Genomic DNA, 22,899 nt, shown 5'->3' with positions numbered 1-22,899 from the left:
TTTGTACTGGCATTGAGGAGCAATTCTTCATATTTAAACTCTTTGAATTGTAGTTGATAATAGGAAAATAAAGCTTTGTGCTCATCCTTGTGAAAGCTGAGTTGATTTTTTTTTTTCTTATAGTTACAATGATTGTTTATGTTTTATATATTATATATGAACTTATGCTTCAGATTACATTGAATTTTTGCCTGGCTGAGAACTGCAGAACTGCAATTGATGTCTATGAGTTCATGTGTTTCAGAAATTCCATTACAAAAACCTTCTTCTTGGTGAGCATGATGTTCCTCTGACGTGCATTGAGCAGATTGTCACAGGTATGTCAGAAATAGTTAAATTGAAAGCCTGTTGTCACACTTATTCAGTTCATAGCTGCTAACTGCTGGTAAGGTTATGCATAGTCGCTGTCACTTAAATACCCAACTAAGTCCCATGGATATTGGTATCAAACATTACACAACAACAAATCAGCAGTTGTTCTGTGATACACACCTGTTACAGCAGTACAAAGTTTGATAGCGACTTCTTTTGTTTTTCAAGCATCTGAATTTCTTCTGTGTAAAGACAGTGGGCTGCAGAAAGCAGAGCGCTTACACAGTGCACCCCTAGCTGGATATCCCCAAATGGTAGTGTTTGGGTTTTCAATCTTGTTTAATTTCCAGCCTGGTTAGTGGCCAGCAGTGCTAAGAAAGGACAAATGGTAAAATAGTCACCTTAATGGAAAGAAATAACTGCTCATTTTGAAGAAGCAGTTTTTGGTTTAGTGGATACTATAGGCTAAGCTAAAAAGAGCATTTTTCATCTTTTAACTGAAGGATTTCACAAGTAATAAATTGTTGTATTGCTGTTACAGCAAAGGCTGTTAAATACTTGGTTTTCTGACTGTATACAGTTTAAATAATTACTTACCTATAAGCTTTTAGTGCCTGAAGTCATCTGGCAATCCACTTCCGTTTTAGAAGGAGTTTTTATTTGTAAAGGAATTACAAATTTATGTCTGAGGAGAAACATTGTGACGAAATGCTGTTCTTAAATGAAGAGATGCTACTGGCCTTCCATATGGTCTTGGGCTGGCCCACACTTATTGCACTTTTTCTACAGGCAGTAGTGACAAAACTGAACAAGTTTGTTAATGTCAGCATTCTATGGAGAGATGCTTATGTGCATCTCTGCTAATTATTGTATGCCAGAAGGTCCTTGCAGCATGTATGATTAACTGGTGGGGAACAAAAATTGCTATTTGAAGTACTATATATTAATTCTGTGTTTCAGATACAATTCTGGTAGCAACACTGTTGTATCTGTGTGAGCTGGTCTTGTGTGGTGTGCTTAAAAAACACAGTGCAGTGACTTTGTCTTTTCTTTACAGTGAATGATACCAAGAGGAAGCAGAAAGTCCTTGGTCCCAACCAGAAACTTAAATTTAATCCAACAGAATTAATCATTTATTGCAAAGATTTCCGTATTGTCAGGTTTCGTTTTGATGAAGCAGGTCCTGAAAGCGCAAAAAAGGTAATATGTCATTTTATGGAGTCTTGCCATGATACGGATACAATTGGTGTGTATGTGTTACGTGTCATGTTTTGTGTTTTAATAGAAGTGCACAGAGGGAGAATTTGAAAATTAGGCTTATCATATTGCAGGGGAGTATCCGCATTTTAGTATGAAAATAATTAGATAAGAGATGTAACACGGCATATCTGCTGTTTCTTTTCATATAAGTTAAGTCTGCATTTCTTGTCTGATATTGTACTACTTAAAATTACTAAGTGAAGGAACAAGTCTTTGTTGCAACCGCGCTGCAGTTGTTTACATTTCAGTATGGGAAAAGTTTTTTAATTTTGGAAAATAAAATATCAGCTTTAATTTACTTGTGTGGAGTCTGCAGTTGTAACAGTCAGGAAAGTCATCATGGTGGAATGGTGATACAGGAGCTGTCACGATGGTGGAATGGTGTTACAAAGGAAAGTGCTCACCCACATCTGTAAATCTCAGCTCGCAGGGAAAACTCCACAAGGGATTTTCAACCAGAAACCCTTCCCTGGGGCAGTCAGCCCTTCAGTGAGGTCTAAGGGAGGTGCAGCCAGGCTCCATTGCTTCTGCTCACACAGCTGAATTGCCTTCACCTATGCTGACCAGGTCCTTTCCACAGGTGCTCAAGCAGGCCATGACTCAGCAGTTACCATACAGCTATCTTATGTGTTCTTCTTGTATGTTTAACACAGCCAGTTTGTCTAATCTACACAGAAGTGTGCTCTTTGTTAGTGCTCTCTTAGGTAAGAGCTGCATGCCTTTTGACATGGAGTTACATTTCTGTACACTACTAGAAGTTTTGTTTCTTCCCCAATTTTAACAATTGCCGTAAGTCTCAGTAACATCCTGCATCCTGTGAAGGTTCAGTAAGTCTCTCCTACTCAGAGGTGAGCAGTCTACATAATGCTGGCTCACCAGCTTCCTTGCTGTGGAATGCTGGGGTAGCTGTTGGAGTTACAGCTCTTCTCACCTCCATGGCACTGCTTTGTGGCCAGGCATGGCATACCAGTCTTCTTGTAAGGAATGACCCAGTTTGCTCAGAGGTTGAGTTCCCCTTCTCAGTGGGATAAAGTTTGAGCTTAACCCTGTAAATCCTCAGTACCATCTGCCCAGACATAAGTCTGTTTGCATTTATCAACAGAATGATGCCCAATTCATCACTCCTTCACAATCAACTTTTACAGAGGTCCATTATCTGAAACCTAGTTATGAATCACTCTGCTCTTCCCTGATAGTGTTCTCCATTCCTGCCCGTCTGCTGTTTGTAACCTTTAATGTCTGGCAGTCTTTCAGCAGTCAGTTCCCCTTTTACAGCTTCTCTGCAGTCACCCAGGAGCAGTCTATCTGGAATATCTTTATAGCAACTGTTTCTGATTGGTTGTCACAAGTAAAAGGAGTAATTAGCCTGGAGGAGGGAAAAAGAGCACTAACTCAGCATCTCATTAACGCTTCTTGTGCTGCATTTCCCTTTGCAAGAGCAAAAAGCAAAACCTTCTTATGAAGACATTTGTTTTATGTGTTGATAGTTGCATAGTCCAGCGTGATTACTGATAGGAAGAATAGTTTTAGAAATTCAGGAGGACCTAAATCTTTATGATTATAAGAATAGTACTGGTGGTGACCAAATACATAGCAGTTCCCATTTACAAGGATCAGGCTGTGATCACAAAGAGGAGTGGAAGAAAATCTGTGCAAATGTTACTCTAAGTTTTGTGGTTGCTCCTGCAGTTGGTAACTGCAGCTTTCGTGTTTGGGTGCGTTACAGAATCACACTCTTACTTAAAGGGAGATCAAGTTCTAATCATAATTTAATATTTCCATAACGATGTTATTTTGTTAACATTCAAATATAATTGCTTGAGGGGAAGCGGTCTGTAAATCTGTTTTTTTCTATCAAGAATTTGCTTCATATGTTCCAATGAGCTCAAGAAGAATGGTCTTACGTAGCACATGGGATGGAATTGTTTTGTTCTCTGGCATTTAAATGGTATGCAAGCTCCACATTCTTGAAAGATTTTTATCTGGTTTCTGTTCCTGCCTTTCAAACAGTGCACGTTACCAAGGCTGTCCTGAAGATGGAAAACAGGCAGGAAAGGTGGTCAGAGCCCCCCATGTTACTGAAGTACCTCTTTAATATCTATTTACATCCTGCTGTTTGTGCATGGAAATATTGATAACTGTGTGCATGGAAATAGTGGTATGTGCCTAAAGTTTGTAAGGAGGCCCAAAACATCAACTTATTATAAACGGGCTTCTGGATCCCTTCCTCTCCAGGGCTGCCACCATGAGGTCAGGAGAGCTGCTCTCCCCTCCACTGTCAGTTGTGAGTTAGGCTGATTTTTCTCAGAAATGTGACAGTGCTCATTTTGGAACTTGATATGAAAACATCCTGAGTGTAAAAAAACAAACAAAAAACCCCACAAACAACCAAGAATGTAGAATTTCATATATGGGATATGAGTGTCTCCTATGGTGTCTGGTATGAAGAAGCTGCAGAGCTCATCTTTTCTGTTAGAATCAGAGCTGTGGAGGCTGCAGTTTAATTACAGTCATATCAGAAGTATTTCTGACTTGCAGGTTTGTTTTTAAGAAGAAAAGAAATAAATCTACTTTATAGCTTTAAAGTAAGCAGAAGAGAAGGTGATGTTACAGCTGGTATTGTGATCTCTGTTCTTTAAAGCAAGAGACCTGCGTGCCAGTCCTGTGTAAGTCACGGCTTCCTCTGGCAGACTGTGCAGAAATGCTGTCAGGCACACAGAGCAGGACAGGGAGATTTCTCTCTACCCAAATGAAATCCCAATAGCACAGGACTGCATCATTGTGTGAATGAAATGCAGTTCAAAATGAAGTCCTTCTTACTGCAATATATGCTTCAAACCATGGGAGTATTTGTGTGTTCAACTTAATTGGGTGCAGCAGTAGTTTGAGAATGAAACACTTGGTAATTTTCACTTTAAATGTGAACTTTAAATGGGTGGAATAATTGCAAGGAGAACAGGCAGCAACTTTCATGGTTAAGTAACTTGTTGGAAGCAGAGTTTCTGGAATGTAATTGAAATACTCATCAGCATTCAGTTACATAAATCGGTGTTGACAAAGTGTAATCTGTTTCTAAGGAAGTAGCCAGCTCTGCAGAACAGGACATAAGGGAGAATAACCCCTGCTAATTAGGCTGCTTACTGGAACAAAGAGTATTGTGATTTGGGTGGTAGATGGGAGAAAAAAGATTCAAATTGGAAAGCAATCAGACCAGATATGGGCAATCTATTTAACGACATAAATATATACACAGTATGTGGGTAATGCTCTGAGATCTTTCAGAGTTCTTTCTCCACTTTGAAGCAGGAATAAAGTGGAAGAACACATCAGCTTTAGATGATTTAGCTTACTTAGGGGTCAGTTATTATGGAGGAGTATTAAAAAAATCATTCAACGTACCTTGAGAAACACACCTCCAGCATCAGCTGCAGCCAACACATGCTGATGAACTGCTGTCTCAGCATTACCCTGTCAAGTAAATATTTCCTTTCTTATCTTTACCAATGGATGTTTGGAAAATAGGAGTTAAGAAATAACTGAGGGGTGGGACCTTGCATTCCTTGCAATTTAGTAGCTGGTTCCCATTTTGTTTCTAAAATAACTGTAGGATCTCCAAAGGAAGGAAAGCCAGCTGGGTGTGGGAGGAAGTGGAGGATGGGGAAGCAAGTTGGGGAAGTCTCAAGTTAGGCCGTGTGGAAGAAGCAGCATTTCACCTTCTTTAAAGGAAAAGGAATAGTTTTATTTCAGAAGTCACAGCAGGTCAAACTGAAAAGTCCTGCTGATTCCCAGCCACTGCAGTACGTGACACTAGAATAAGATACACGGATATTCAAGAAGTTGAAGCTTTAGGTCTGTTTTGTGACAGAAAGTGTGCTGCCTTACCACACAAATAAGTCTTGGCCGTGTACCAGAGTGGCACACACCCTGTAATCTCCTGTTTCCTAAATTCATATCCATTTTCGGAGTCCCTTCCTCTTGCAGAGCTCCCTCAGTTCCTAACTTTAAGGAAGCTTTTCAAAGTGTGTAGGAGATCAGTTTCAGAAACACATACTATATCAAAACAGAATGCAAGAATCTCAAGTCTTGTTTCCCATGCAGTCATAGCTGCCCTTCACACACGTCGTAACATTTGGGATGAACTGGTGCCATTTTAACCTAATGATTGCAGCGAATTATATGGATCTCTGAGAGTTTCTAATGTCTTTCCCTGCCAAAATTTTCTTTATCTTGTTACATTGTAGAATCAATACAGTTAGAACATCTTGATGCTGGGAATACACGAGAAAACTTACGTTCTTTATGGTCTTTGGAGAGAGAAAGTTTTTTTTCTTCTTCCCCCAAAGCTCGCTCATCTGGTGGTGTTTTAAACATAGCAGTGCATTTTAAAGTTTGTCTGAAGGCTTAGAACACCTGTGCTGAGAACTCGAATGTGCTTGTGCAAACGGGGGCTCTGGTATGTATTATTTCAGCTTTGGAAGTTGCTTTACTGTTTCCTCTTACATAGAGTACTTGTTTACAAACCAAATCAAGTATTTTGTAGAGCTGCTCTTGGAACTCTTACTGAAGGGGAAGAAAGCAACTCAGAGCTTGGGGTTCAGCTGTGGGAAATTTAGCAGCTGGGAGAACTAGGGCTGAAGGGTCTTGGAGCTCAGAGTCACTTGTTCTAAGAATTGCTGCCTGGGCAAGTCAAAAAGGGTCTGTGGGACTTGATCTAGTCCTGGTTGCATGAGTTTCCATTACAGGTCTCCATTGGGAATGGGAGCTGCTGTAGTGAGGAAAAATAGTATACTTCCAATGGGTTCATCAGTGGATTTGTTGTAGGGAAGGAGGTGAAATGCAGCAGTAACAGAACACACCTTAAATATGAGTGCTCCAAAACCTTTTCCAAGGAGCATTAGCGATGCTTTCCAGCTCTTCTTACTGGTAAAACTCCTGGGGAGGAAGGAAAGCCTTGCCATGCAAGTATTGGTTATTCTGTGCAGCAAGGGGTTGTGCAGAGGGTGCTGACATGGGGAAACGGCCTTTGTGCAGTGAAATAATTAAGCCCATTTTGTTTACTGCTCTTAATAAATGAACTTTCCAGCAGGCAGCCTATTCTCCTGTTGTTTCACTGAGCCGAAATATCTTCAGCTTTACACAATCTTAAATTGGCAAAAAATACCAAACATTTTTCAGTTTGATATGAGAACATTTCCTGTAAAACATGTTTGTCCTCCCATTTAATCACTTGCTGCTTATGGTGGTAATCTGCTGAGATCTGTGGAATTTACTTGTCCTTTGAAACTCACAGACAATCGAACTACTGTGCAAGTTTAGGAAGGGAGAGAAAATGAGTGTCTTTAATGTTGCTTAGTGCGTATTACTCATTTATTTTCTAAAATGTAAAATGGGAGCTGCTTGATTTTATTTATTTAAAACAATAGAAATGGGGTTTGGGACCTCAGCTGTGATCCACAGATGGGCTGTTTCACCCACACTGTAGCTGGGCGGGCACTGTCTGTACACCTAAGAAATGTTCTGTAGCAGCTGGGCTCAAGCAGAGCTGTGGTCTCGTTTGCTGTGCAGCAGATCTCAGTGTTACCATCTCCCCTCAGCAGCTCAGCCCTCTTAACACGCCACACACACTTCCTTTTTCAAAGACAGTTCTTAGATTCTGCTTTTAGAAGTAGTTTTTACTGCATTTCTGTTGTATTATTTGGCAGCACAGTGGGATCTTTTTATGCCTTTCAGTTCATCCTCAAGCCTTGAAACCTGATCAGCATAGCAAAAGGCTTTCATCCTTCATGCCCATAAATGAAGATTGTGAGTGGCTCTAGCAGCAGTTGCTCTAATGAAAAGTTAATGAGAAAAATGGAAGTCGGAATGTAGATGTCTGCACATTTCCATTTTGCTTCACTGTCACTGACGAACAAAATCAGCCCTTTAGAAAATGCCAAGCATTACAGAATCGCTGTTGCCTTATTAGAGTTCTTCAGCTTTTTGAATTACAAGGTGTATTAGAATGTGCAAGGCTTCCAATTACTTCTTGATAGTTAACAATGGCTGTACCAAATCCTAGATATGAGCTAATAAACGGTTGTGCTAGGCCATTTCCCTGTAACACTTCCCTGTTCCTTTTTCCATCCTCTGTTTTGTATTGCAGCTCTGTGGTAAAACTGAAAGTGGTGGAGAAAAGGCAAAGCAACTGTTTTGTAAAGCTGAATAGGAATTGTTCTGTTGGGGAGTTGTGGGGGGGAGAAATAAATCAGCTCTAGTTAGTCTGCAGTCATTACATTGCAGGAAGTGTCCCCATCAAAAGCCAGTCTCAATAAAATACATGGCAAAGGTTCCATAATGCTGCTCACACGTTGTATTCAATTACTAATAGTACAGAAGTGTTCTCCATGCAGAACTTAGCACAAATGAGTTCTGATGTGTTTCCCGTTGCACAATGATGCTAGTAGTCGTATTCCTTCAGCTGGTGTAATGAATATACTTCTTTTATGTGTTTCATAATAAAACAACTTTCCTTCGCTTCCATTCCTTGGAAGCACAAAAACTTTCCCTTTTACTTGTTGGTGATTTTTCCACCTGAAAGCAGTGACAGACAGCAGGACTTGACTGCTGACCCGATATCTGATCTTCAGCAGTGAGTTACTCTCTTAGTTTTAACAAGACAAATTCTACTAAAAAGGACTCTGTTTGGAGAGAAATCAAATGGTTTATATGCTGGTCCTGAGACTGCTACAAAGAATGTGAAAGTTTAGACAAGTCTCCTCCTTGTGCTTCAGGCTGATCTCTGCTGTTCTGGAGATGCACCTCTTATTTGAAATCTCTGCTGAATTTCTCTTCCCAGGGCCGGGGCTGTGACTCAACCTGGTCAAACCTGATTGCTGCATCAGGTTGTCAGTGATGCTGTTGGTGCTTGCTAAGCCCGCAGGCATCTAGAAGTGATGGGCGCGTTTCTTTCCTAAATGAAAACAAGCCATCTGAGTCTGAAGCTGTATGGGCTGGGCCAGACTTAGCGAGGCTGACACGTTGCTGTGTTTCAGTTGGCTCCTGCTTCAGTTCTCACAGCTGAGCAGTGCGAAGAGCTGCAGTTCCCCCACCCTTGACAAACAGCACTAACATGAACATTTTGTTTTTACTGAGTTTGGAAATTGGTGGAGAAACTTCAGCCTCTCATTCAACGGGTAAACTACAAACATCAATAGAGCATCTCCCACTGTGCGTTATTCATTTGCAAGGAGCATATGGAAAAAAGCTGCTCTTTATTACTGAATAATTTGCTTTTTACTTGCATTCATAAGTACTTTTTACAATTTTGGAACACAGTATAGTGTAAAATTGACATAGGTCCTTCAACAGGCAACCTCTTGTTTTCCCTTCAAATCAGTATGGAGGTAGAGCACCTGAAGACTGGTTTTAGGTTTTGTTATTGTTACCATAATAATGGACAATAAATTTTATGTAGATAAGCATTAGTAATAACTGTTTCTATCCTAGGTGTGCCTTGCAATAGCTCATTATTCTCAGCCAACGGATCTTCAGCTTCTCTTTGCATTCGAGTATGTTGGGGAAATTTATCATAATCCAGGTATGTATGAAAATGTTTTCGTTATTCCACAATGTGTAAGTTTAGTAAGACTTCTATCCAGAAACAACAGCAAAAAGTGAGTCAGTAGGGGTAATTAAAGCGGCCTGTCCTGCAGCCAGTCTCTTACTATCAGATGCAAGTCAGTCATCATGATAGACTTTAAATACCAGAATCAAAAGAAATATCTTTCTCGTGTGAAACAAAGCTACTGATGTCAGCATGAATATTTCTCAGTTCACACTTTGATCCTCCTATCAGCATATTGGTCTCTACTGGTGCTCTAGGTGCCTAGCTAATCTCCCATCAGGCAGGCTCATTCACCTGCCCTTCTTTTGGGAATAAGTTTCTCTTCTGGTGGTATTGCAGGAGGATTTGTGCAGCTTGGGACTCCATACCTTCTTTCCTAGAGGCTTACTAGGCAGTTCTTCCCACCCAAAACCTCCACCACCCCTGCTGAGTTGGAGCACACCCTCTCTGCTCAAGGCCAATCTCCAACTGAACCCTGTCAGTTAGGTAAGCCTGAAAAAGATGCCTTTGGAACTTGATTTCTAGTGTCATGCTGTGCGGTCACTGCTTAGTGTTCCCCAGCCAATATACAGCTGAAAACCATCAGTTCTAGCACTGCAAGCCTCCAAATAGCAGAAGTACCATCAGCGTAGTTCTGTGGTACTGAAATATTTACCCAGCAGCTGAGATTAGAAACCACTGATCTGCCTGGTACTAAATTTGAATGTTGTGGAATTGTAGGCTCAGACATTCAAATTTGTACAAAGACGAACATTTTCCATGCAGGTGCCTACATGACCGCCGTGTGCATGCACAGGAATGAATGTGCATGTGATTATATTGCACGTGTAATTACATACTTTCTTACCTGGTAAATCTTGGGTGGTTCTTAAGGTCTGTGTATGTTAGTGTAATGAAGTACCAGGGAGGAAGTCATTTTGCAGATAAGAGGACAATGAAGTTAAAGCAGAGCATGAACAAAATATGGATCTGTCGCAGAGTTGCCTTAACTCTGTTCTTAAAGTACAGTTTGTTATATGGGGAAAAACAAGTAGGGGAACAGTTAGAAGAGGTGGGTAAAATGCTTATTCCTATGGAGCAGCAGATCAGAATGGCAGAAACTGGTCATTCTGTTACGCTGTAGTTGTTAATGGGAAAAGCTTGAAGCACTTGGTGTTGGTTGGTACTGTTTTTAGCTGGAAGATCTCCATGTATTAAAGTGACCCCTGGTTGGTTTGTGGCATGGATCTCTGGCTTTGCTCCTACCATTCCAGCACTGTGTTCTGTAACTGTCTGTTCTCAGCAATCCTGGTACAGTGGGACTTCAAATACTGTTGTTATACATAAAGAGCCTGCATTGCTCTGGTGTACCTGGACATTGTTTTATCCTAGACTATGTTTGATAAATAACTGTTGTTAAGCAGTGAATTTCTTACATGAACCACCAGGTAATTATAGTACTCCTCTGTGCACTCTGTTTGGGAAAACTCCTTCATTCTGAGTTCTGTAGTTTTCTTCAGAAAGAATGGAATTGTAAAAAGTCCGAGTGCTCAAGTTGACAGATAACACAAGTTAGAAATTGCACTCACTGACATCACAGTGGAGTGACTTCTGCTTTGCTTGTGCAGAATTCACATTGTTCCTTCCATCTTTACAGTGCTTATTGGGAGCTTTCCTGGGGGAAGTCTCAGCTTCTTTCACCTTCATTTAATAACTTTGCCAAGTACGGAGGAACAGAATGCAGTCTCCTTTGTCGCAGCTGACTGCCTCCTTGGCACCTAAAGAATGACCAGCAAGGAGGATTTTCTGTAATAATAACAGGGCGTATCATCTTGGTCCCTACCCACAAAGCGATGGGCCGGGTGTGCACATCTGTGTGTGTGTATGTACATATATAACAGGTATTTTAGAAAATAAACACTATGAAACAGTTTTTAGTGTAGTCTTCACTTGAGTTTTCTTTTTTATTAAATAGATGGTAATTTATATGGAAAAGCTGTTGAAATTATGTACCAAGTATTTAATTCATGCAGAAGACAATTAAAGGGCAGTGTTTAACAGTTAGTTACTTCTACAACATCTGTGACTTTGGCATGTTGAAGAGAGAAATCTTGTCACTGAAGATAAGCTCTGCTCCTGGCCATTAGCATGTCCTGCTTTGTAGTGAGCAGCACAACACTCCAGCTTTATACCACACACCAGCTTTTTGTTGCTTCTCTGTTGACATCGCAGGAAGAAAATGCATTTGCATCTTAGCCATCATTGAGCCACAGATCTGTGTTCATGCAAAAATAGGTAAAGCTGGTCCAATATTAGTGACTTGCTCTTATAAATAGGAAGATAAATGTTTTATTTTTTTAATGTGCATTGATGAATTTTCTTTTCCTAGCAAAGAAGGTGAATGGAGTGGACCCAGGAGGCGGCGGTGGCAGCGGTGGAGGCATCAGCAGTGCCAGCGGTCAGCAGACACCTTTGTTTGAAACTTACTCTGATTGGGATAGAGAAATCAAAAGGACGGGTGCATCAGAGTGGAGAGTTTGTTCTGTCAATGAAGGTTACATGATATCCACTTGGTAAGTTTTTCTTATAATGCAAGTAAGCATAGAAGCAAACAAGGCAACTACACTGTCTTTGATCCTCTAACAAAGTTGCAATCCCACCTAACTCTGTTTTAACTCATCAGAGTGCTCTATGGAGAGAGCCCTCCACTGGAAGGTCCTGCAGGTGCCATCTTTGTAGGAATGCCCTGTTTTCAGAGTGTTGGATCTGGCATCTGTTTCTTTCATGCTCTTATACTTCCCCCTGAAATTTGCATGTCTGTAAGCAAATACATCTGAGCTGTACACATAGGAGATGCACATGATAACTACTTAGCCTATTAACATTTGGTGCAATAGAGTTGAGCAGAGCTGGTAAGACAGTGTTGCAACAAGAGAAAAGCTGATAAAAATAATAAGGAAAAGTAACTTTTTGTTCTGTGTTTGTCTCCCAAGCCTTCCAGAATATTTTGTGGTCCCTTCTTCCTTAGCAGATCAAGACCTTAAGCTCTACTCCCACTCATTTATTGGGAGACGAATGCCAGTAAGTAAAGCCTTAGTTCTTTATTAATACAGCACTAAAAAGAAGATATGTATGCCTGTTAACATGGTTATATAGAGCGTTAAGGGAAAAAATGCATGGAATAACACAAACATGCTTTGCTGGTTTGTGTTTTTTGTATATTAGTTATGGTCCTGGAATCATCCCAACGGGAGTGCCCTTGTCAGGATGGCCAGCATTAAGGATGTGCTACAACAAAGAAGAATTGATCAAAGGTAAACAATTAGTTGATGTTATCCTTTAACACAGCATAAAGCACAGGGCAATGGTGTGTAACGTAGAGCAGCATTCTGTAATGCAGAGCATGCTTTTTCTTAAAGTTACAGTGCAAAAGCTTGAGAAACTCCTCTGAGTTCAGGCACATGTTTTGAGCCAGCAGCTCTGTGGCAGGAGCAGTGCATCTCCTAAAGATAAACATGAACTTGTTCTTTCTTAACAAAGCATGTTTTACAAGTTTTTAGTGTTTTGCAGTTTGGAATGTTTCGTAAGTACTCTCCCCAGTAAAAAAACTGATGTTTTTTTATTTTTACTTCTTTAATACCCAAGGATTTGTAATGCAATAACTCGAAGCCATCCCCTGAGAAGCGATGTTTACAAATCTGATCTGGACAAGTGTCTCCCCAACATCCAGGAAATCCAGGCTGCGCACATCAAACTCAAACAACTGTGTGTTAATGGTAAGCTGAACAGTTGTCCTCTTAGTGGTGATTTCCTTGGACTACAATTCTAATAGATCTGGCTGGCAGGTGTAGTTATTCATTGTTCTGCAGCGTTACTGCTTTCCTTGTTGCAGAGCCCTTTGAAGAAACGGAAGAGAAGTGGCTGTCCTCACTGGAGAACACTCGCTGGTTAGAGTATATCAGGTTTGTGTCATTAATAAAACAATGGTACATGAGGTGTAAAAAACTTGCACAGTGTAAGAAGTGACTCAGTTGAAGGATCTGCTATTTTAATTAACAAATTAGGTAAAAAATAGATAGGAATAATGTTTTTTATTTTAGAGTGTGAACCTGTAATATTAATTGTTACATCACTTTCTTTCCCTGTCTAGATCATTTCTTAAGCATTCTGCTGAGCTCGTGTATATGATGGAGTGTAAGCATGTTTCTGTAGTTCTACAAGGTAATGCAACCATGCCCCTAATTATTAGCATTAGTGACGTAATGTACACAAACACAATTTCTTAAAGTCAACTTATCATCTTTATGAATGATAAACACATCACTTCTAAGTATGTTAAACATTCAAGGAACTGGAAGACATTTTATTACGTGTCTGGGCTGCAATATAATCCATAGCATCAAAGGGGTATTTCACTTAGAGCCCTCTTGTTTTTTCTCTGATAATGACAGAATCAGAACTGCCCCGTGGACTTTTGCACTGTGTTGGTTGGGCTAATGTTCCTCGCATAAGCAATACTGCTTTAATTCTAAGGGCCCACTCACCAGCTGATGGCACTCAGTTACACCAGAGCAGCCAACATCAGTGCAAACAGACATTCTAGAAAAAATACTCTGAAAAACTTTCTGCTATCTGGATCAGAAATGGTGTAATCTCTGCCCTTTTACAAGACATGTTCAACTAGTGTTGCACTTGCCCAGCATTGATTTATTAGCATTCTAAGAATTGCTTCCAGGTAAAACATGTTCAAGCTCTCCCTCAACACCATCACCCTCCTTCAGAGCACCTCTTCCAAGTACCAGGCTTTCCAGGGGATGCTTTGGTTCTTTATGACTGCATTGCTGTGCTGGATATGTAGCAGGAACCATCAGTATAGGATGAGTCTCACTGAAAATATCTAGCTTTTCTTTGAAACTGAGAAAAAGTTTGAATTAAATGCAAAGATATTTATTTCTATAATTATAAATTATTTTAAAGGAAATTAAAAACTAAACTCAGTTGCCAGCTTGTGCTCTTTGGGATGTTATTCTGTGTATGTGTATGCATATACTTATATACACCTTATATATTTCCTATGTTCTGTGTGTGATTGCAGAGGAAGAGGGACGGGACCTGAGCTGTCTTGCTGCTTCCCTTGTTCAAGTCATGCTGGATCCCTATTTTCGAACCATTGTTGGATTTCAAAGCTTGATACAGAAGGAATGGGTCATGGCAGGATATCAGTTTTTAGATAGGTGTAACCACTTAAAGAGATCTGACAAAGAGGTAAAAGTGCCCTTCTTTGCATCTGATAACAGCATTGTCTTAAACATTTACTCACGAATAAAGTCTGAAAGTAAAAATATTTTCCATGCTTAGAAATGTCTTGAAGCTGACATCAGAGTAAGTGAGTTGCTGTCCAGGGCAGAGAAATACTGTTTATCTGTCGTTGTTGTGTGAGATCTAATCAAATTCCCTGTTTCTCTTCCCAGTCCCCTTTGTTCCTGATGTTTCTCGACTGTGTTTGGCAGCTGCTAGAACAGTACCCAGCAGCCTTTGAGTTTTCTGAAATGTACTTGACGATCCTGTACGACAGTGCACGTATCTCACTGTTTGGCACTTTCCTTTTCAACTGTCCGCATCAACGAGTAAAGGAAAGCACTGTGAGTATGAAGCATTACACCCCCTGTTCAGTTACAGCTGGTTGTTCCAGAAATAGCAGCATCTGCACTGAGCAGTACTCCTTTGTGTTCTCCAAAAACAAATGCTCTTGTTTGGTGTAAAATACTCCCCAGGTGAACATGATCACAATGTCCTTTGAGGTGAGCTTTGCATAGATGGTAAGAGGGTTCTGGAAGAAAGTTTGTTGAATTTCCTTTTTTCTACATAGTTTTGTTTATTTGTATGTTATTACTTTCACTCCGCTAAGAGACAGATGTATTTATATCTGGAATTGTAGAATGCCAGGCAGTGCTGCAGGGAGCAACCTTACAAAGAAGTAGAACATTGAAAAACCACAAGTGGATTCTCGGAATAAGAGTTGAAGGATTTTAATAGTGAACACTTTGGTACCATTGAGGAGTGCTTTCTGCTGAGTGTTAGTCCTGCATCTCTGCTGCACAAACAAAAAGCAGGGTGCAGCAGTTTCCTCCAGCAGCAGACTGTCTTGTTGCACTGTTCTGATCTGCAGCTACCTCTAAGTTATGTCTCTGCTCTTCTTCACTGGGTTATTGCACACTGCTATGGCTCAGATTTGTGAAAGGCATTTGATTTGTAACATGCCGAATGTTACTTCTTGCAGGAATTTGCTATAAGCAAAAACATTCAGCTGGGTGATGAGAAAGGCCTCAGATTTCCTTGTGTTTGGGACTGGTCTCTTCAGTTTACAAGCAGGGATCGCCTGCTCTTTCACAACCCTCTGTATATTGGGAAGAACACACCGTGTGTGCAGAACGGAGCAGTGAAAACTTTCAAGCGCTCAAAGGTAACGTTGGTGACTTCTGTTTGGGGATGGGTGGGTTGTGCTTAACTGTAATAGTGCTTAAAAATGTGCAGGTACATGTGTTGTACGCTGTCTCTTAGGAGTGCTAGGGCTTCTCTTACCTTCACAGCCTTAAGAAAGGGTACACAAAGGGTCTTCAGTAGAAGCCTGTAGCTGTGTTCCAGGACATTCCCTGACACACCTCAGCTCGCTGCTGACGGCTGCATTATTTCACCTGTGGAAAAGCAGTGACACACTCCTTTCTTTTCTGCAGAGTTGTCGGTTTTGTCAGTGAATGCTGATGACTTCAATTGTTTGTTGTTTTGCTAAGTCTGAAAAACCTAAGTATTTCTTCCTGAAGGCTTTAAGTGGCCCCATTTGGTCTGTGAGCCGTGCAATGGCTCCTATGTGCAGAACTGTTTAAAGGTCAGATCGTTCAGCTCGTTAATGCTTCACAGGAGCTCAGGGAGATCTGCTGCAGTGAGCATAAATGACCAGTATTTCTTCTCTGCAGAAAAACTACAGCTCGACGTTGCGAGGTGTCCCCCCAGCATTAAAAAATGGAATCATCAGTGAGCAGGAGTTCCTTCCAAGAAGAAACTCTCTGATACTGAAACTGAAACCAGACTTCTTACAGCAAACAGAGAGTCAGAGTAACAGTATGGAACAGTTCTTCAGAGACTGGTTTGCAAAGCCTGTTGATTTGCACGGCGTAATTCTGCCCCATCTCTCTGGAACACAGATCAAACTCTGGAAACTGTGCTACTTCCGCTGGGTTCCCGAGGCCCAGATTCATCACGGTGGCTTCATCGCTGCTTTCCATAAAGTTTCTTTGCTGGCAGATGAAGTGGACATGTTAAACCGGAACCTTCGACAGTGCAAAAGCAATTCTCCTTTGCAAGGTAACTGCTCAGAACTGGATCAAGGCAGGATGTACTTCAGAGCCAGTGGTTTAAACGACACCTCTGGGGCCCCAGACTTTCTCTCCTCCTCATTCCCGTTTTCACCTGTAGGGAACCTGTGCAGACGGAGCATTCTGGGAACGCCTTTAAGCAAATTCTTAAGTGGTGCCAAAATCTGGCTATCCACTGAGACACTTGCGAATGAAGACTAAGATGATGTGGTGGCCTACAGGTCCGGGGAGGGTATAGCATATCATTTTGTCTTTTCTAATTTAACACTGCTAAAGGCAGCCTTGAAAGCTGTAATAATTTTATATACAAACATTACGTAAGTTTTGCACAAATATTTAAAAGCAAAGCGAGTCAGGCTTCAAATCGCACAAATTTGTCTTCAGTAGTTCTCATCCACACGTCTGGTCTGGTTTCTGGTCCCTGGTACTTTCCTTGTGTGGAGGGTTTGGCTCTTTCTTTGAGATGGGAGCATTTCTGATGAGTGCTGATGTGAACTGAAAGGTCTGGTGTGGTTGTTGTTGTATTTTCCCAGATAGTGAATGAACACAAACTAGCAGATGAACTCTGAGCACAAATTCTTCTCTCAGACTTCCTTTCCAGGCAAAAAAACATACGTGTGTACATAGATACTGATGTCCTGTGACTGGATCACCCTACATAAGTGTTAACATAGTGTGCATCCCTGGAGGAGGCGTTCCTTTTTCTTTCTCCCCAAGATACATCCATTAGCAATCACATTTGTGCTGTCATGAGCTAGGAATCAACTTCAGGACGATGCACTGTTAACCTTAAACCATTTACTGTACATAAATAATGTAGTAGCTTTAGAAGTGCCTTTAATTGGGAGGAAACAGTAGCAGGATTTACTCTAATGCAGCTACCTATCCCTCCCCCCCTCTTTTTTTTTACAGCAGGTTGTTAAGGTAAGTTCTGGTTCCATCCTCTGCCTTCCCCTTCTGCAGAAATAGGAGAAGGCTGTAGCTCAGGAGACAGTAGGTTTTCCCTCTCAAATGTTAAGCTTTTTCTTTTTAAGGTCTCAAGAGAGCCTCTCCTTTGTTTTAAGCACCTCAGATGTACAGCACTATATGCACAGATCTCTCTCATGCCCAGTTCCAGGCTGCAGCACTCTTCAGCCCTAACAGGTTCCAGAACAGAGGCTGGGCTGTGAGAGGCCATGTCTGTGACGAGTGCTGATGCTCCTCGTGAGCAGGGCTGGAAGAGAGATCAGCGGTGCCTTCTTTTTTTACCTACTAGTAGCTCACAGGGACAGTGCAGTGGACAAGCACAGCTTGAGGGAATTAAATCCAACAGCCTTCCTCTGCATCTTCCTTGCTACTCTTAAACCCTTCCCTCATCACTCTCTGCTGGATGCTGTGTGAGACAGACAAGAGAGGGTGAAATATACTGGGCTGAGAGGGCAGTGAGTGCATCATTCTCCAAACTGAAGATGTGGGTGGAGAACAAGAGGATACTTCTGTGGAGTACTTTCTCTTAACAGTGAGTCCGTTATAGTACCTGATCTCTGTGTAAAATGCAAGAGCTATTAAAGCAGTGCTGAGCAGTGCTTCAGGCACAGACTGACCAGGTAAGGCTCTGAAGGCCTCGTTTGAAGCTGTTCCCAGTTACTAGGAAAAAAAAAGCTGTAGGTCATATGCAGTGTATAGAGGGTTAAAAAAATAAAAAGGGGAGGGGAGGAGGAAGATCTGGAGTTGTTCATTTCTGTGTAAAACCAAACTGGTCTTCAGTACAGCCTAAATCAAAGTAACGAGGGTTTTGGATGACTGTGATGGCTCAAGTATTTATTTAACAGAGTGTGCATTTGGAGTGGCCTTACAGGTGCCAGCATGGTGCCAGCTAAGCCTGCTGCACATAGGGCCCCATTCTCACCAGGCTGAAAATTACGTGAACTGCAAAGCTGTTGAGGAGCACTGGGCACACTGTGTTCTCACACTGCTTGGTTTGGCTTGGCAGGGATGAATGGACGGTTCATTTTAAAGGTGAGTTGATGTGTGGGAGGAAAAGGGAAAAAAAACCCTTCCTTTTTTAACTAACCAACCAGCACTTCCCCCAAACCTGAACTTATGCAAAGAAGCCAAGTGTGTGTGTGTGTGTGTGTGTGTGTGTGTGTGTATGGGGCAGGTGGGGGCTTATGACATAATGTCAGATTGCTTCTGGTCAGCTTTCTGTGAGGAATAAAATGTGTATTCACCCCAGTTGCCTAATTGTGCTGCAAGACAGTCTGAGCATGGAACATGGTCCACAAACCAATTGCGTTTATTTGCAAGCTTGCTGGAGCAGTCAGCTGCCTGATTCGATTCCTTATTCAAATGGTTTTACTTTGCTTTTGTAATTTCTGGTTAAACCAGCTCACTGTTTCCCCTGCCCTGATACTTGATGTAAAGACCTCAACCTCAACCTGTGTGCTTGGGGTCTTTTGGTACCCCTTGTTCCTTTTTTTGTGTTGGTTTTTTGTTTTTTTTAAATGCCAATTAAAACTGTGGTGTTTTTCTCTTCTCCTCCAAGGTGGAACCTTTCTTGGCTTAAAGGAACAAAAAATGTGTTACAAAAATAATGACTGCAAGCAGGCAGCTGGTGGATGGAACAACACGGTGTGTGTGCCTGTACGCATTGGGGAAAAAGGGTACTTTTAGTTAAACAAACAAGGCTGACTGTAACGAGACTTCAGAAGTGTTTACCTTTCAGTTCTGCAATGCGTACAGATGCTGCAGGTGTCCTTTGTATTTTCTTAAATATGTATGTGTGTATATATACATGTGTATGTGTATAATACACACATACATATATGTGTATGTATATGTATAGCTATATATATGCTATATACAGCTCTATATGTGTATGTATAGCTCTCTCTGTATATAGCATATATATAGCGTGGGGGGGATGCTAAGAAATAATATGCCTGTTTGCCAAACAAACTTAATAAGCAATTTTACAAAGTTCAGAACGGAGAGCGAGGCAGGCAGAGATGAGCACAGGGAGGAGTGAGAGGAACAAGGGGAGGGGGGAAGCCTGTCTGCTGCCTGGTGTGCGCATGGGCCTGGCTGACTCAGTCTGAAGGTGCCTGTGCCTGTTGTTTCTTCCCTTTGAGTAAGTTAAGTTCAGCAGCGTGGGTTTTTGTTTCTTTAAATTCACTTTTAAAACACAGGTACTTCAGAATATTCTCCCTTCTACACAGTTGCCTTATCCTCAGTCGGGGACTGTTCTGAACATCTCCAGTAGCTTTCAAAGGCAGTTTTGGTGTGCAAGTACTTAACTTCTGTGTACAAAATACTGACGTACAGTGTATATATGTGTGTGTGTTTGTGTGTGTACACATTCTCAAATTATTATTTCTGTTCACCATTTTAAAACAAGAAACTGTTAATGCCATTTGGTTGTTGCAAGAGTAGAAAAGCTACCGAGAAGCTCATTTTCTTGTCTGTTTAAAAGAAAAATGCACTATTTTGGCTGTTACCAGCTGTTATAATCATTGTTTTTTGTAACTACACTGTAAACCATGCAGGGGGTGAAACACAAATTGCTGGTTGATAAGATTAAAGTGTACCTCTGGTGTCACTGATTACTGCTAGGTGGAGGTCACTGTGGTAGGACAACCTCAATTCCCCATTTACTGCCACCTATCAAAGAAATTGCTTTCATTCCAGAAATGCATTGAGAAGTGTCTGTGTGTATGTAAACCCAGGCCTGCACGTGTGTGATGTGCACCTGCTGGCAATATCACTTCACTATTAACTGCCTTCTACTTGGAATGAAGATGTAGCAAGTGGGTCAAAGGTTTTGGCTTAACGCTCAGATGGAAAGAAACATTAAAACCAAAAATTTCTAACCAACATTTGCAGCGAAGGATGGTTTCCTACCTTTGCCTCCAGCGGAAGAGACAGAAAACTGTACCTCAAATTGCTCTAGGCAGTAAGTAGGGTTCTAATGCTGTTGCTGTGGTGGTGTAGAGTTTGCTATTTCAACTGAAACTAAAACCTTTGTGCCTGATAATGATTTATTGAGTAAAGTAAAGTAGCAGCATCAGGAAGATTATAAAATCCTGATGCTGAATTGTGAATGTGAAGTAAATTAGACTAAATAAAAGTTCATAACTTTCCAGAGTCGATGTCTGGTGTTATTCCATTTTTTTCCCACTTCCTCAAACAAACAAAAAAACAAAACAAAAAAATAAATAAATAGGCACGGCTCTTTGCCTTTCTTTGTCCAAGACAAGCAGGGATGCTGTGCTGAATGAAGAAAGATGACTGAATAAATGTGTGCGTGAAAATCCGACACTGTGTGTGTGTGTGTGAAAATCCGACACTGTGTGTGTGTGTGTGAGTGCGTGAAAAATCCGACAGTGTGTGTGTGTGTGTGTGAAAATCCGACACTGTGTGTGTGTGAGTGCGTGAATATCCGACACTGTGTGTGTGTGTGTGTGTGTGTGAAAATGCGACACTGTGTGTGTGTGTGTGCGTGAAAAATCCGACACTGTGTGTGTGTGTGAGTGCGTGAAAAATCTAACACTGTGTGTGTGTGTGTGTGAAAATCCGACACTGTGTGTGTGTGTGTGTGAAAATCCGACACTGTGTGTGTGTGTGTGAGAAAATCTGACACTGTGTGTGTGTGTGTGTGTGTGAAAAATCTGACACTGTGTGTGTGTGTGTGTGAAAATCCGACACTGTGTGTGTGTGAGTGCGTGACAATCCGACACTGTGTGTGTGTGTGTGTGTGTGTGTGTGAAAATCCGACACTGTGTGTGTGTGAGTGCGTGAAAAATCCGACACTGTGTGTGTGTGAGTGCGTGAAAAATCCGACACTGTGTGTGTGTGTGAGTGCGTGAAAATTCCGACACTGTGTAAGTGTGTGTGTGTGAAAATCCGACACTGTGTGTGTGTGTGAGTGTGTGAAAATCTGACACTGTGTGTGTGTGAGTGCGTGAAAAATCTAACACTGTGTGTGTGTGTGTGAAAATCCGACACTGTGTGTGTGTGTGTGTGTGTGAAAATCCGACACTGTGTGTGTGTGTGTGTGAAAATCCGACACTGTGTGTGTGTGTGCGTGAAAAATCCGACAGTGTGTGTGTGTGTGTGTGTGTGTGAAAATCCGACACTGTGTGTGTGTGTGTGTGAAAATACGACACTATGTGTGTGAGTGCGTGAAAATCCGACACTGTGTGTGAGTGAAAATCCGTCACTGTGTGTGTGTGTGTGTGTGAGTGCGTGAAAATCCGACACTGTGTGTGTGAGTGCGTGTGAAAATCGGACACTGTGTGTGTGTGTGTGTGTGTGTGTGAAAATCCGACATTGTGTGTGTGTGCATGAAAAATCCGTCACTGTGTGTGAGTGCGTGAAAATCCAACACTGTGTGTGTGTGTGTGCGTGAAAAATCCGACACTGTGTGTGTGTGAAAATCCGACACTGTGTGTGTGTGTGTGTGTGTGTGAAAAATCCGACACTGTGTGTGTGCGAAAATCCGACAGTGTGTGTGTGTGAGTGCGTGAAAAATTCGACTGAGTGTGTGTGTGAAAATCTGACACTGTGTGTGTGTGTGTGTGAAAAATCCGACACTGTGTGTGTGTGTGTGTGTGTGCGTGAAAATCCGACACTGTGTGTGTGTGTGTGCGTGAAAATCCGACACTGTTTGTGTGTGTGCGTGAAAAATCCGACACTGTGTGTGTGAGTGCGCGAAAAATCCGACACTGTGTGTGTGTGTGTGTGAAAAATCCGACACTGTGTGTGTGTGTGTGTGTGTGTGTGAAAAATCCGACACTGTGTGTGTGTGTGCGTGAAAAATCCGACAGTGTGTGTGTGTGTGAAAAATCCGACACTGTGTGTGTGTGTGTGTGTGTGTGTGAAAATCTGACACTGTGTGTGTGTGTGTGTGTGTGTGCGTGAAAAATCCGACACTGTGTGTGTGTGTGAGTGCGTGAAAAATCCGACACTGTGTGTGTGTGTGTGTGAAAATCCGACACTGTGTGTGTGTGTGTGTGTGTGCGTGAAAAATCCGACACTGTGTGTGTGTGTGTGTGCGTGAAAAATCCGACACTGTGTGTGTGTGTGAAAATCCGACACTGTGTGTGTGTGTGTGAAAAATCCGACACTGTGTGTGTGTGTGTGTGTGTGAAAATCCGACACTGTGTGTGTGTGAGTGCGTGAAAAATCCGACACTGTGTGTGTGTGAAAATCCGACACTGTGTGTGTGTGAGTGCGTGAATATCCGACAATGTGTGTGTGTGTGTGAAAATCCGACACTGTGTGTGTGTGTGTGTGTGAAAATCCGACACTGTGTGTGTGTGTGTGTGTGTGAAAATCCGACACTGTGTGTGTGTGTGTGTGTGTGCGTGAAAAATCCGACACTGTGTGTGTGTG

At 41.6% G+C, this 22,899-nt stretch overlaps 1 protein-coding gene across 3 annotated transcripts in view; it reads left to right on the top strand.

The window, feature by feature from the left end:
- MTMR10 (myotubularin related protein 10) overlaps positions 1 to 20,649 on the top strand; it is a 36,355-nt gene extending 15,706 nt beyond the window's left edge. For 2 of the 3 annotated variants that reach the window (XM_085515732.1, XM_015872670.3), the window contains exons 4-16: positions 245 to 317; positions 1,370 to 1,512; positions 9,058 to 9,148; positions 11,544 to 11,727; positions 12,148 to 12,235; positions 12,380 to 12,468; positions 12,800 to 12,930; positions 13,047 to 13,116; positions 13,305 to 13,375; positions 14,250 to 14,419; positions 14,626 to 14,796; positions 15,435 to 15,617; positions 16,129 to 20,649. In XM_085515732.1, coding sequence (XP_085371858.1) covers positions 245 to 317; positions 1,370 to 1,512; positions 9,058 to 9,148; positions 11,544 to 11,727; positions 12,148 to 12,235; positions 12,380 to 12,468; positions 12,800 to 12,930; positions 13,047 to 13,116; positions 13,305 to 13,375; positions 14,250 to 14,419; positions 14,626 to 14,796; positions 15,435 to 15,617; positions 16,129 to 16,728 — 2,064 coding nt within the window. In that variant the 3' untranslated portion in view covers positions 16,729 to 20,649. Of the gene's footprint in view, positions 1 to 244; positions 318 to 1,369; positions 1,513 to 9,057; positions 9,149 to 11,543; positions 11,728 to 12,147; positions 12,236 to 12,379; positions 12,469 to 12,799; positions 12,931 to 13,046; positions 13,117 to 13,304; positions 13,376 to 14,249; positions 14,420 to 14,625; positions 14,797 to 15,434; positions 15,618 to 16,128 lie in introns of those variants that run through there. The other variant, XM_085515733.1, reaches the window with a different exon arrangement.
- Positions 20,650 to 22,899: the final 2,250 nt, after the last annotated feature.

This window comes from Coturnix japonica, chromosome 14, assembly GCF_054131305.1.
Source record: "Coturnix japonica strain WE chromosome 14, WE-NBRP24, whole genome shotgun sequence".
NCBI lineage: Eukaryota > Metazoa > Chordata > Aves > Galliformes > Phasianidae > Coturnix > Coturnix japonica.
The sequence above is the reverse complement of the archived record's forward strand: the minus strand, read 5'-3'. Positions and strand labels throughout refer to the sequence as shown.